The sequence below is a fragment of the Puma concolor genome, chromosome B4 (genome assembly GCF_028749965.1).
Source record: "Puma concolor isolate L17-30 chromosome B4, mPumCon1.1.hap2, whole genome shotgun sequence".
Taxonomy (NCBI): Eukaryota; Metazoa; Chordata; class Mammalia; order Carnivora; family Felidae; genus Puma; species Puma concolor.
Window position 1 is genome coordinate 99470379 of NC_141673.1, and position 14904 is coordinate 99485282.

The window sequence follows — 14904 nt, forward strand, 5'->3', positions numbered from 1 at the left end:
ATGAGGACCGAAACCAGCTCCCTTCAACATACAACATAACATTCTTCAAGCCAGATGTACTAACTCCATCCATACTTGAAATAGAAAATATGTTCAAAAAAAAAAAAAAAGGAAACGAGACAAGTGGGAAAAATAACACACCAGAGACACAAGTCAAGAGGTTGCCAGTTTCTTTGGCATGGCTCATTTTCCATTTAGAAATGCTTTGCAATCAAAATAAGGGTGAAGTGACTACTGGGCGTGTGTACACACGTACATGTATTTATTACTTTTGCTTGAATTTTTTTCTTATTATATTTAAATTTTTTTTTAACTTTTTATTCAGTTTCTTGAGAGATGGAGAGAGACAGAGCATGAGTGGGGGAGGGGCAGAGAGAGAGGGAGACACAGAATCCGAAGCAGGCTCCAGGCTCTGAGCTGTCAGCTCAGAACCTGATGCAGGGCTCGAACTCACAAACCGTAAGATCATGACCTGAGCTGAAGTCGGACGCTTAACCAACTGAGCCACCCAGGCGCCCCTTTTTCTTATTACATTTAGGGTAGAAAAGGATATTGAACGTTGTCAAAAAAATCTCCCTGAGAAAATCATCGTAAATGTTGAACACACGTCAACATTTTAAAGTTTCCATTCTGCATTTTGAATTTATGAAAGAATAAAAACAGTGTCAATTATCCGTAAAACGAGCTTGTATTGAGATATCCATTTCCACCTGCGTTTTGATAGCATCGGATATTGCTACTTTTCTCAGCAGCTTAAAAAAATGTACCTTTTGGCAATCAGAATGATAACAGCTTTTTGGAGAGGTATTTTTCTTCCCAGTGCTAATTCCTATCTATCAACGCTTTCTGATACTGCGGTCAGCCCTGGGAGGGAAGTGCTAAATTAAATGAATGAGCCCTTAAGTGTTGCACAACTGTTTCTTTGTTTTCTCTTGCTTCCTGTCCAACCTGTGCTGCTGATTCCAAAAACAGAGCAGCATCCAATGAACTTAAGAAGGAAGTTTTATATATAAAGCGATAACACGCCCCTCCTTGCTCCAGAAGTAATGGGAGAGGCTATTCTACGTGTGATTGATGGGTCCCAGGTGACTTGTTCCAAAAAGTAACTGATCCTTCGTCGCGCCTGACTATAAAAGCAACAACGTACAGGGAAAGGCAGAGTGGAAGGAAGAAAAGAAAGTGGATAATTGGGGCAGCTAACATCGAATAAGAAGAAAAGAGAGAGAGAGAGATTGAATATTTACCTTGAAGTCTTTATTGTTCAGACACTGGGATAAAATGGTGCCCACCATTTTTCTGAGCACCTTCTTGCTTCATTTTACTGTTTCTGTGGCTTCAGAACCGTAAGGAAATGTATACTCTGTATTCTTACCCTGAGTCCTGGCAAAGTGACCAGGGGAAATGCGTGCTGTGTTAAAATATGATTCTACTTGACCGTTCCAACTTCTGAGACTGAGTGCTGGTTTCCCTTATAAATTTTAAACAAGCGTATGAGGGAATTAGGACCTTTTTCTTAAGATGCCTCTCTCTACATACTCAAGTTTCTCGCAATGCTATGAAAAATGTTTCAGAAACATTTCAATACGTTAAAATTGTTCCTTATGCGTGTTCTGCATTTCTGCTACACTTGTTTAAAGCCTTGGTTACTTTCTTTGCACAGGCAATATATCCTATGGGTGTCCTCCGTGATGCAGAGTCATTCTACAGACAAGGCTTGTCTCCACCTTTCAAACCTTAACGAATCTGTATCCTTGAGTGTTGTCCTAGAATATGATGGATACAACACCACGATTTTTGACCAGTCTGTGGACGACGATAACTTCTACGCTTGTGCAGATTTCAAGGTGAGGCACTGAACTTGCCGTTTCCGAACTTCAGCGGGGGTGAGGAAATTATTACTGAAAAATTATTTTTAGAGAGGGGTCCCTGAGCGGCTCCGTCGGTTCAACGTCTGACTTCGGCTCGGAGATCATGATCTCATGGTTCGGGAGTTCGAGCCCCACATCAGGTTCGCTCCCGTCAGCGCAGAGCCTGCTTGGGACCCTCTGTCCCCCTCTCTCTGCCCCTTCCCCAACTTGCGCTCTCTCAAAAACAAATAAGCATTAAAGCATTGCTTTTAGAGAGATAACAAACCTTGATTTTGGATGCAATGTGGAAGCTAGGGAATGGGATCAGAGACTTCCTGAGAGGCAAGAAACAAAAGGAAAATTTACCCATGCAACAAAACCTGTGAAATACTGCCGTTATTCTTTCATAGGCAGTGATAATCAAGCACAATCACTGCCCTTTGGATAGAACCGTTTAACAATATGAGGAAAGAAAATACAGGTAAAAAGAAGCAAGATCGACAGTGAGGGCAACACACACACACACACACACACACACACACACACACAGAAAATAGAAGGCTAGCAGACGTAAAAATAAGTTTGTCAGAAACAGTCCTCATGCTAACTAAAGCAATTGTAAAAAGTGGTCTCCGAGTCTCCCTTTAAGACATAAGATCCTCTCTAGAGGCTCACAGCCTGAGAAGCCAATTTAAGACCTTATTTACCAGCTCCATGTCTACAACTTGTTTTCCCATTCTCTGCTCTTTAACATGAACAGGTGTCTCAAAAGTCCTCTGAGCCGTTGGCCTTTGTGACATTGCGGGCTAAGGGAGAGACTCTTAAAATCTTCGAGAGGAGGTCCGTAGCACTCGCTTCAGAGGAGACCGTAACCTTTGTGCAGACAGATAAGCCCATCTATAAACCTGGACAGAAGGGTAAGTCAGTGTTCTTGTTTCCTTTGTTTCACTGGCCTCAGGAACACGTTCCTCAAATTTAGAGCACCCCGAACGTGTGAATGTCAGTCTTAAGTTTATTCTGAATGTTACGGGATCGCGGATTTCTCGAATTTCTACTGGCCGCCTAGGTCAGTTCCGTAACAGTGCCCTCCAGCCCCAGGAACTGAATGCTTTGCTTCTTAAACTCGTGCATGCCACTTTAAAAGTTTAAAAGTTCTAGTGACAGACTTTCGTAATAAAATGGATACGAGCCTGGGATGCAAAATGTTTGGTTTCACTTCTTGCTCCATAACTTACCAGTTGGGCCAGCCAAGTAAATCTCTGTGTAGACTCAGTCCTTTCATCCCTAGAATGGAGGGAATAAAAATGCCTCCCTTCCGGAAATAGTGAATAAAATGGGACAGTCAATGTAAAATAGGACCTAGCACAAAGACTCCTTATTATTATTATTATTCGTGCCAGTAGAAATAATCACTAATCTGATAACCTAAGCGGAGTTCTTCTATTTTCTTTAGTATTGTGGTAAGCAAAAGGTGGCAGAAAGAACACCAAACTAGGATTCTGAACTGGGGTGGTTTTTGTTTTGGCCGTACCAATAAATTATTGGATTTCGCCAAGGAAATTCTGCTCTTTGAGATCTTTAGCTTTCTCATTTGTTTTTTTTTTTTTAAATTTTTTTTTTTTCAACGTTTATTTATTTTTGGGACAGAGAGAGACAGAGCATGAACGGGCGAGGGGCAGAGAGAGAGGGAGACACAGAATCGGAAACAGGCTCCAGGCTCTGAGCCATCAGCCCAGAGCCCGATGCGGGGCTCGAACTCACGGACCGCGAGATCGTGACCTGGCTGAAGTCGGACGCTTAACCGACTGCGCCACCCAGGCGCCCCTAGCTTTCTCATTTGTAAAATTAGGGGGTTGGATGACAGCATCTATGTGTTTTCTTCTAATATTACATATTTGTATGATTTATTTTGAAAAGAAATAAAAGCATTAAAACAGAATTCCTATAGTGAGATTTTTTTCCCTGCATTATATTCTCTCTGTACTTATTAAAATGTTATAATGACAGTTATGTATATAAAGGTAGTTAAAATGATCTTTCTGGAATTCTGCTAAAATTAATTTAATGTTTGCTAACGTTACTATCCTTTTCCAGAAAATTATGTTTAACTTCTACTATACATACTTCACATTTTTCTTTCTACAATTAATTCTGGCACCAATTTTTTATAACGTTTATTTATTTTGAGAGAGAGAAAGCACGTGAGTGCATGCACACACATATGCAAGCCGGGGAGGGTCAGAGAGAGGGAGAGAGATTCCGAAGCGGGCTCCACACTGTCAGTGCAGAGCCCGATGTGGGGCTTGAACTCACAAACCGTGAGATCATGACCTGAGGCAAAATCGAAAGTCAGATGCTCAACTGACTGAGCCACGCAGGTGCCCCGAGGCACCAGTTTTTAAGGTGTTCCTGTGGGCCATTTAGGGCAAAACTTTCCAGTTGGTGGTAGCAGCTTTGGTAATAATAAAGCATCGTCAACAGTCAACAGAGGAATTACAAATGTGTAACGAGAACTCTTTCCAAATAGGACCCAAATTTCAAAGGGTCACATCCGAGCTAGGGGACACAGGGCAGCATTCCGTGACAGCAAGACAATTAATTGCTATGTCTATTTACAAGCATTCATACCTGGGAGGAAAACAAGAAAAAAAATATTGTCCCTTCTTCCTCTTTTCTTTTAGTTCAAATTCGCATCGTGACGCTGGATACCAAGTTCAGACCTGTTGAGGAATTGGTGAGTTCATTCATTTCTAATGGTACAATGAAATTGAAGCAAAGTAAACAAATCTATTACCATCTAAAGTGTCACCAGGAGGTTTTCCATAAGTACGGAAATTGATTCTAACATGGAATACCGTACAGGTGGAGTTTCAATGCTGACCCCCAAATTTAGAACTTGTCTTTACTGGGAGTTAGTTTGTACTTCTTTAGGTCTTTTTATCATATAAGGGGGAAAAAAATGGGTTTCATGGAACCTGCTTTCCACTTCCCTGATGAGGTTCAGGATCTCTCACATTTGGGGTTTCCTTGGCACGCTTAGCTATGGAAACTTGGTCTTCTGCGAAACTTAAGGCTGTCTCAACACGAAGCTAGACGATCTTAATAATGCAGTATCTGGCAAAAAAAGAAAAAAAAGCACTATTACAATATTAACCTGCATTTTTTTCTTTTCAGTATCCGTTGATCACACTCCAGGTAAGCAATCTGCTTTATCACACTCGTTATTTTGAATATTCAGATAAATAAGGATGTGTGTGTGCGTGTGTGTGTAGTTTTCATGACAGGTAGTTAGGAAGTAAGGGAACTAGGGGCGCCTGGGTGGCGCAGTCGGTTAAGCGTCCGACTTCAGCCAGGTCACGATCTCGCGGTCCGTGAGTTCGAGCCCCGGGTCGGGCTCTGGGCTGATGGCTGGGAGCCTGGAGCCTGTTTCCGATTCTGTGTCTCCCTCTCTCTCTGCCCCTCCCCCGTTCATGCTCTGTCTCTCTCTGTCCCAAAAAATAAAAAAAAAAAAAAAAAAAGTTGAAAAAAAGAAAGTAAGGGAACTGAAATAAGGGGAAGAGAACTCTTTATCTACTTACAATGTAAGGCATCAGCCGAAGATGTAAATAAAAAGCTGCCACTTTGGTATTGATCCTGTGTGGCAAATGCAGTAATGGATTTCCACAGAAAATAAAAGATTGGGCTCCTTCTAAGGGAGGTTTATGTTTAAAATTGCTTCATTTTGGCTACTGGCCCTTCTCAATGTTAATTTAACCATATCTTATTTTAAGGAAATAGAAAACATAAACACCTAAAGATTTGAAATAGAGTCGGTGATATTATTATAAAATGGATCCTTTGCTTTCAGAAAATAGTTAATGGAGTCTCCTTCTACAGTTCAAAGCTCTAGTGCAGTAGAGTGTGACTTAATTTCAGATCTTAAGTCTGTCAGTAAATCTTTTGTGTCCATCAACTCCAACATATGTACTTTAATTTCTACGTGCAATATGTATTATTACTATTAACTAAGTCTAAATGTTAATATACTGAGGGGCGCCTGGGTGGCTCAGTTGCTTAAGCGTCTGACTTCGGCTCAGGTCATGATCTCATGGTTCGTGAGTTTGAGCCCCGTGTCGAGCTCTGTGCTGACAGCTCAGGGCCTGGAGCCTGCTTCGGATTCTGTGTCTCCCTCCCCTCAGCTCCTTCCCTGCTCACACTCTGTCTCTCTCTCAAAATAAATAAAGATTTAAAAAAAAAATTAAATGTTAATACACTGAGATCTAGGTTCATTGTCTATATATGTATATAAATATTCCAAATTGTCTTTATAATACGAATTTTTTTGACTTTGTTACGTGGGTGGCAAATAGCTCATCCTTCCGGTGGGATAAATATCAAGTCAGCCGTTTTCATGTCTTCCGCACCATTCGTAATCTGTAAATGGCATTATCTTCACATCCTAATTCAGCTAGTGTTCCACTGAAAGCACCATGAAGCTTAACCAACATTGGTTTAAATGAGTAAAAGTTTTATTGTTTTCACAAACCACTAAGTCTGAGTGCAGGCACTTTAAGGTTGGGACAAGAACAACATAATATTACGAAGGATCCGGGCTTCTACTTAACCTCTCTGCTGGCCTCAGTGTGTTGTTTTATTCTCAAGTCCAGCCGCATCTGATTCTTTTAGAAATAATGTCTACTCGGTGACCTCTGCTTACATTTCATTGGCCAAGCTGGTTACATTGGTCATTTCATTGGCCAACTTGGTTACATTGGTCATATGGACAATCCTTACTGAAAGGAAGCCTGGAAAATTAATTTAGTTTTCTAGGCTTTCTTGTAGAGGAAAGAAAAAAAAATTAAATTAAGTGAGTAGTAAATAATGTTTTTGTTTCTTTGTAGAAATCTTTTTATCAGGAATTCTTTAATCACAACTGGTTGATATCTTTAAATAAGCTTATGGAAGCAGGCTCACATAAGATGCAATGTGCTAAAAACAAATAAAGGAGAAAATGTAGAACTCCCATTAAACAGCTCTTGCATGCAGTGTGCAAATTCATAACCAGTTTATTTATAGACCAAATAAACACCAGTGACAAATAGAAGTATTTGCTAGAAGAAATCCCTCCTTATGCATCTGTTGGAGTGGGTCCACTCTACCGTGGAAAGCACTACTCTGGAGCAGGCACATTGCGTTTTATTTATTTTTTTTTTAATTTTTTTGTGTTTAATTTTATATTTGAGAGAGAGAGAGAGACAGAGTGTGAGCAGGGGAGGGGCAGAGAGACAGAGACAGAATCTGAAGCAGGCTCCAGGCTCTGAGCTGTAACACAGGGCCCGACAAGGGGCTCGAACTCATGAGCAGTGAGAGCATGACCTGAGCCAAAGTCAGATGCTTAACCGACTGAGCCACCCAGGCGCCCCTGTGTTTTATTTTTTTTTTAACGTTTATTTATTTTTGAGACAGAGAGAGACAGAGCATGAACGGGGGAGGGGCAGAGAGAGGGAGACACAGAATCTGAAACAGGCTCCAGGCTCCGAGCGGTCAGCACAGAGCCCGACGCGGGGCTCGAACTCACAGACTGTGAGATCATGACCTGAGCCAAAGTTGGCCGCTCAACCGACTGAGCCACCCAGGCTCCCTGCCCCTGTGTTTTAAACTTGTTAACTATGGAACTCTGGTTCAGAAAGACAAAAATCCAAAGCAATAGTTCGAGATTGTTGTTCTTATCCTTTTGGGGCTTAACAGAGACATACTGTAATATTGAATTTGTATACCCGAGGAAGTTATGTTATTGTTACAGTGCGAGATATTAGTGCAATAAAATGGTAGTTTTCTTTACTTCCAATAACTATAGAAGGTACTCAGAATAAAGAAGGAAAGGATAATACTCTTCATGACCTCTAATTTTATTTCTTCTTTATTTCTAGGATCCTCAACACAATAGGATTTTTCAGTGGCAAAATGTGACCTCCTTTCAAAACATTACCCAACTCTCATTCCAACTGATTTCAGAACCAATATTTGGAGATTACTCTATTATCGTGAAAGAAAAATCAGGAAGGACGCTGACACACCAATTTACTGTTGATAGATATGGTAATGAATTACTACTTATGGTTGTTTCCTTATAAAGGAAGAGTTCAAAGGGCTGAACAAAACAATTTTTATGTTAGATTTAGGCAAAAGATTTAGGTGAGGCTTGATTTGATTTTCTGCCATTTTCCTTTCTTGGGGTTTTCGGCTTTATCATCCTTCCTTCTTGCCCCGTATCCTTATTCTAACCCCTGACCTTCCTACCTGGGAAATGTCTCATCTTCTAGAATCCAGACAATCTTCTAAGACGATCTAAATGATTACGATAAATAACATGTGAAGTTCTGAGAACAGGGAAGATAAAGGAAAGGCCCTATCACTTACTGGTGCCACACACAGAATTGGGGGCAGTTGAAATGTGGGCTATCGCGACGCATACATAGGAAAATGTTGTGCACAGAAACCTACCTAGTTACATGATTAGTTACACGATTGCCATAAGTTTTTCTCACCCGTGATGGTAGGGGCTGAAGTCTATTTCTTCTTGTTTCCAGTGTTGCCCAGGTTTGAAGTTAAGGTCAGTGCACCACAAACGGTAACTATTTCGGATGATGAATTCCAAGTGAATGTATGTGCTAAGTAAGTATTCAGGAGATTTGACTCCAACGGTCAATATAGAGCTCAGAAAGAATGAGAAATGAGATTATCCATGTAACTTTATTTATATGCTTCCTTTAAGATTGTTAGAGAAAGAGTGAATTCTCATTGTAAAATATTTTAAAAACAAAGAAAACCATAAGAAATTACCTGTAATTCATTCTGCCGATTGCCATTTACCTTGTAAGGTATTTTCTTCTAGTCTTGTATGAATCTTTTCATATTCATCAACTGCAATCATCCTTTTCTATACACTATAATTAAGAAAACACGTCTTCATATTCAGCTCATCTTTTACGAATTCCAATTCCTTGCTGCATAGACATAACTCTATGTGGCCATACCAAATTAACTCTTCTTTATTATATAACATGGAGGCTATTCAATTTTTTTCCATACTATTATAGTATATGTCTTTGTGTATAAGTGTATAAGAAGTATCTTCTGAATTAAAAACGATGTACTTCGCAGTCCGTGAGTTCGAGCCCCGCGTCAGGCTCTGGGCTGATGGCTCAGAGCCTGGAGCCTGTTTCCGATTCTGTGTCTCCCTCTCTCTCTGCCCCTCCCCCATTCATGCTCTGTCTCTCTCTGTCCCCCAAAAAATAAATAAAAGTTGAAAAAAAAAAAATTAAAAAAAAAAAAAAAGGGGCGCCTGGGTGGCGCAGTCGGTTAAGCGTCCGACTTCAGCCAGGTCACGATCTCGCGGTCCGTGAGTTCGAGCCCCGCGTCAGGCTCTGGGCTGATGGCTCAGAGCCTGGAGCCTGTTTCCGATTCTGTGTCTCCCTCTCTCTCTGCCCCTCCCCCATTCATGCTCTGTCTCTCTCTGTCCCCAAAAAAATAAATAAAAGTTGAAAAAAAAAAAAAAATTTAAAAAAAAAAAATAAAAACGATGTACTTAAGAAAGATGTCCAGAACTGGAATTGTCAAGACAGAATGTATAACATTCTTTTAGTTTTTTGATTGCCATATTACTCACTAAATACGTTGCATCAGTGTAAAGTTCCAGCAGCTGATACAGAAGTACCTGCCTCAGTGAATCTTCACCATCATTGATATTTTCATTTTATATAAAAAAGAAACTCTTCAAAATGTCATAATGGGAAAAAAGGTATTTTTAACAATTAGAATTAATTTGAATCTTCCTCGTGTGAAAAAAAAATCCTGTATGATTTGAGAAATTTTAGTTTTCTTTTTGGGAAATTATTTCGAATGCCTTTTACATTTTTAAGAGTATGATGCCTTTTCTCAAATTTCTACTAATAATTAATATAGTTAATGTTTATTGAATGCCAATTTCTGTGCTGAGCATTGCCTTTATTATATTCTTACCCCCATGCTATGTGATAGGAGCTATTATCATCTTTGTTTTAGAAAAAAAAGATAACAAGACACAGAGAACTGAAATAATTTATCAACAGTAATGGCGCCTTTTGATGGCCAACTTAGGATTTAGACCAATACTATTTGACTTCAGAAGTACTCTTCTAACCAAGACCTCTGTTATAATTTATATAAACAATTAAAAATTTTAATATATGACATATTTGTTCCAACTTTTTATTTAATTGGTGACATGGAAATAGTTTGCTTTAGAGCATTTTCAGAGGATTTCAAAGTAGATTTTGACTTTCAAAATAGTCTTGAGTAGAGTCAAGGTACTTTAAAGATATATTGGGTGAAAGGCTGACAGTATCTACAATGTTCTTTGGACTCTAGTACAACTTTACGAATATTTTCTTGTTTTGGTGAAGAGTAGCTGACATGTGCTAGAATTTCATAAACGTAATATATGAAAGATGTAGATATGTGTGCTAAAAATAAGGAGGTAATGAAATAAGCTTCAAAAAAATCCAGGCTCCTAAACTAGTTTCACTCATAAAATCCCACACAAGCCAGAATTGTCAATGGGATTAATACCTATAATTTATCTGCCCAGGGGTATGCTAAAAAAAAAAAAAGTACGACACAGATATCAGGAGAGCCAAAGTATTTATCAAGTATCGCCTTCATAGGAGACTTGCTAAACTAACTGTTGATACAGAATTGGGAGTTCTCAAAAACTTCTTGAATGTTACCTTTCATTTAGATTTGACATGACATGGTATTCAGTTATCAGCAATCATGATGCCCTGCAACAGGACCAGGCAGTTGAGACAGAAGCTCTCGTGGCTACAGAAATATTTCTGGGCAGGTTACAGGAACAGGATGAATAAAATCAGTATGTCTAGGAGTGAACATCCATGCAAGAGTTGCCTACTTCAGGTCGCACGCACTACGTCTGTGCATTGTTTCTTCAGGACTCCCCGGCACTTAACTTGAGAAAACAACAGCAAGCCAGGGTATTTTGGCAAACGGCCTCCTTTTAGCAAACAGGGAAGAAAACGCGCCTATAGGCAAAGACACCTTAATAAACCGCATTAGTATCCACCAAAAGCTTTTCAAATCACAAAGGGAAAATGTTTATTCTTTCTGATCTGTGCGAGCATTTAAGCTACATATTTCACAGGCATGTGTTAACCCCTAGAAAATACGACAATGAGAGTTTTATTTTGTAAGCAAAAGACAGTAAGAAGCAATAATAAGATACGTTCAGTTGTGTCACCTGTGGCCTGATCTGAGTCTTGCCGCTGTGTTATATGTAATTGATCTTTAAAGCTCACGGATGATTTTAGCGATTTGGCTCGAATCGAATTCTCAGAAGCATTGACAATTTTTAAGTAGGGAGAGAAAAGCAACTTAGTGGAAGAGCCCGGACTGTAGGAAGGGAGGAAGATCACAGTTTGAATTTCAATTCCGTGTCTTACAACGTAGACGAGTTGCTTGACCTCAGTTCACTAATCGGCACAATGACATTATACGCCGACATCTCAGCATCGCTTAAAAAATAAATTAGATCATCTGTGTAACCACCAGATACATAGTAGTGCCCAACAATTAGAAAAAAAATATTATCATTGATTAATTATTTTCAGTTTTACTACTTACTAATTTCACAGGTGCTATGTTTTTCTAAATGAAGCAATCCTCAAATAACAAAAAATATCAAATCAACTGTATTTGCCTTTGATTGAAATTAAAAAAAAAAAAACCCACCTTGTGTTGTGGTTTTTTGTGTGTTTTAGGAGAAAATGAGATATTTATTTAATCTCACCCCACAAGACATACTTTTGATCAAAATTTATCTGTTTATGCCAATCTCCATACCTGCTACATTTGTTGGATGTACAATGAGAATTGTTGTTTAAAGTATTGATCTGGGGGTGCCTGGGTGGCTCAGTAGGTTAAGTGTCCAACTTGGGCTCAGGTGATGCTCTTCCAGTTCATGAGTCACAGACCAATGTCGGGCTCTGGGCTGATCGCTCAGAGCCCGGAGCCTGCTTCAGGTTCTCTCTCTCCTTCTCTCTCTGCCCCTCCCCTGCTCGCACTCTGTCTGTCTCTCTCTCTCTCAAAAACAAATAAATATAAAAAAAATTTTTTTTTTAAGTATTGATCTGGAAGTATTTTAAGATCCTAAATAATCCAGAAGCCCCTGGGTGGCTCAGTCGGTTAAGCCTCTGACTCTTGGTTTCGGCTCAGGTCATGATCTCACGGTGTCTTGAGTTCGAGCCCCACATCGGGCTCCAAGATGACAGTGCGGAGCCCGCTTGGGATTCTCTGTCTCCCTCTCTCTGCCCCTCCCCTACTTGCACTATCTCTTCCTCTCTCAAAATATAAATAAACTTAAAAAAAAAGATCCTAATAATCCACATGTTACTTAGATCCATATATTTTTTCTGGTAAAAAAAAAAATGGTGCTGCAGACAAATTTTATAATATTTCTATCAGGCTAAAATGTAATTTAAAAAACTCGATGTGATCATTAAATCCCTTTTGCTGAGACCTTAGGTTCTACATTTCCCTGAATTTGATTTTTGTTTTCTTTTAAGTAAGCTCTGTGCCCACCGTGGGGCTTGAACTCACAGTGCCGAGATCAGCCGACACATGCTGTATCAACTGAGCTAACCAGGCACCCCTTGAGTTTGGTAGCCATTCGTTCCGGATTTCATATACAATTTCTGAAAAAGCCCATAAAAGAGGCCCATGGTATTGTTCATCTATCACTGTCACGACACTTTCTCTTACCAGGTACACCTATGGCCAGCCGGTGCAAGGAAAAGCTCAAATCCGGGTGTGCAGAAAATTCTTCTCCTCCGAGAACTGTGAGAACAACAACAATGAAATATGTGAGCAATTTATTGCGCAGGTACAGATCATTATTATTATTGTCATTATCATTATATTTCATTATTACTCTTTCTTCGATTCTGTAGAGAGGGAAAAATCCTCCCTCTACCCTTTAAAGCCTTCCACTGGACTAAATAGAATTAAGTTTACATGAAACAGGCTAACAGGAGAAAAAAACCCTAAGTTTTACTAGGTACATACAGCGGTCCCCTAATGAAATTGAGGTCCAAAAAGATGACCAAGGCAAGGGGCTTTTATACTTTTTGACAGAGGGACAATAAATTTGTGAGGGATTGACGGGACAAAGAAAACAGGTGTTTGTAAGCTTTAATTAGTAAGGAATTCGAATTGAAATTTGGGTCGAGGTAGTAGATTAGAAAAAAACCAACAAGGTTTTTTTTTTGGGTTTTTTGGGTTTTTTTCCTAGAGCTTTCTTGGCTTTAAAGTCCCTGTCTCTGGTGGTAAGGATGTCTTTTTACTTTTTACTGCAGCGAGGGTGCCTTTCACCTGGGAGTTTTTTTCCCTTCTTTCAGGGGGACCAAGGAGGATCTAAGTGTCCTTGCACCGGCTCTTTCTTAAGCAACTTTTATGTAAAATAATCAATATGCCTTGGGGCGCCTGGGTGGCTCAGTAAGTTAAGTGTCCGACTTTTGATTTTGACTCAGGTCATGATCTCATGGCCGTGAGATCGAGCCCACATCAGGCTCTGTGCTGACAGCATGGACCCTACTTTGAATGCTTTCTCCCTCTCTCTCTATCCCTCCCCTTCTCTCTGTCTCTCTCTTTCTCAATAAGTAAACATATAAAATAAAATAATAAAATGAAATTAAAATAAAATGAAATTAAATGATAAAATAAAATAAAATATCGATATGCCCACGTGGCATGTTTGGGGGGGACCTGACCTTGGCCTCTACAATTCCATTTATAAAAGGGACTTAAAAACATTATTTTCATTTTGTGGGTAATGGAGGCTGCAGCTAGATAAGGTGAAGAATAAGGAGCAAATACAACGTCCACCAATAGTCTCTTTCTCTAGGCCATGTAAATGGTTACCCACCTATGGATTCATAGAATTTTTAAATTTGAAAACCTTATTGGTTTTCTTGTTTTTTTTTTTAATTTTTTTTTAACGTTTTATTTATTTTTGAGACAGGGAGAGACAGAGCATGAACGGGGGAGGGTCAGAGAGAGAGGGAGACATAGAATCCGAAACAGGCTCCAGGCTCAGAGCAGTAATCACAGAGCCCGACGTGGGGCTCGAACTCACGGACAGTGAGATCGTGACCTGAGCCGAAGTCAGACGCTCAACTGACTGAGCCACCCAGGCACCCCGGTTTTCTTGTTTTATATACTGTCTAGATGATCTCTCTGGTCTTCCCATGTGGAATCATTAGTCATCTGTTAAATTAACAAATCCCTGATAGGACCCACCATGCAATCTAGAATTGTCCTCGTGAAAAAAGTTCATTCGCATACACCTGCGATTCGGAGTATCTACCTGCGTTGCTTTAGATTTGAGGTTCATTTCTGAAGCCGGCACTTGCTTTCCTGATCTGCAGCATCTTAATCTCAGTAAACAATCCTGCCCATTTATTTGAGGATCAACTTAGGACCTCAAAAATGAGATTTGCATATATTTCAGTTTATAATTTAAGTCTGATCGTCCTGAAGTTACTCACCAAATTGATGAACATCAATTGGTAAATATCGAGATTTGCTAAAGACAAGCAGAACTCCTGTAGATAAGAATTGTAGGCAAAGAAAGGCTGAGTCGAATTCTTCCATATCAGCAGTGCAGTTTTCCGTAGTGTGATTTTAATGTAATTTAGTCATTTTACCAAGTGATGGGTGTTCTCTCTGCGAATGGCTTTTTGCTCCCCAGTGTGACAAATATAGCAATAAATAATCTGCTAAAACTATCTTTCTATATCAGTGGTTTTATGTATTTCATACAGATTCCTTCACATGGGTTTCATGAATCAAAGGAGATGATAGATAGATAGATAGATGATAGAATCACCCACAATTTTACATTTAAAAAATATTGTCAAAAAAATTTTTAAGCATTTAAATTCCTGTCAGCAATGTGTGAGAGGACTATAGTTCCCAAGTTACTGCGGCAATATATATAGCAGGTTTTAAAATGTTGCCATTTTAG

General features: G+C 39.5%; 2 protein-coding genes across 2 annotated transcripts in view; both read left to right on the plus strand.

Annotated features, from left to right (window-relative positions):
• Positions 1–7744, plus strand: part of LOC112867878 (C-type lectin domain family 2 member A) — a 435003-nt gene extending 427259 nt beyond the window's left edge. The window contains exon 5 of the mRNA XM_086714120.1: positions 7293–7744. Coding sequence (XP_086570246.1) covers position 7293 — 1 coding nt within the window. The 3' untranslated portion in view covers positions 7294–7744. The remainder of the gene's footprint in view (positions 1–7292) is intronic.
• Positions 1264–14904, plus strand: part of LOC112867880 (ovostatin homolog 2-like) — a 57126-nt gene continuing 43485 nt past the window's right edge. Inside the window, exons 1-8 of the mRNA XM_086714122.1 lie at positions 1264–1343; positions 1661–1844; positions 2608–2764; positions 4529–4581; positions 5022–5042; positions 7757–7925; positions 8417–8501; positions 12645–12762. Coding sequence (XP_086570248.1) covers positions 1279–1343; positions 1661–1844; positions 2608–2764; positions 4529–4581; positions 5022–5042; positions 7757–7925; positions 8417–8501; positions 12645–12762 — 852 coding nt within the window. The 5' untranslated portion in view covers positions 1264–1278. The remainder of the gene's footprint in view (positions 1344–1660; positions 1845–2607; positions 2765–4528; positions 4582–5021; positions 5043–7756; positions 7926–8416; positions 8502–12644; positions 12763–14904) is intronic.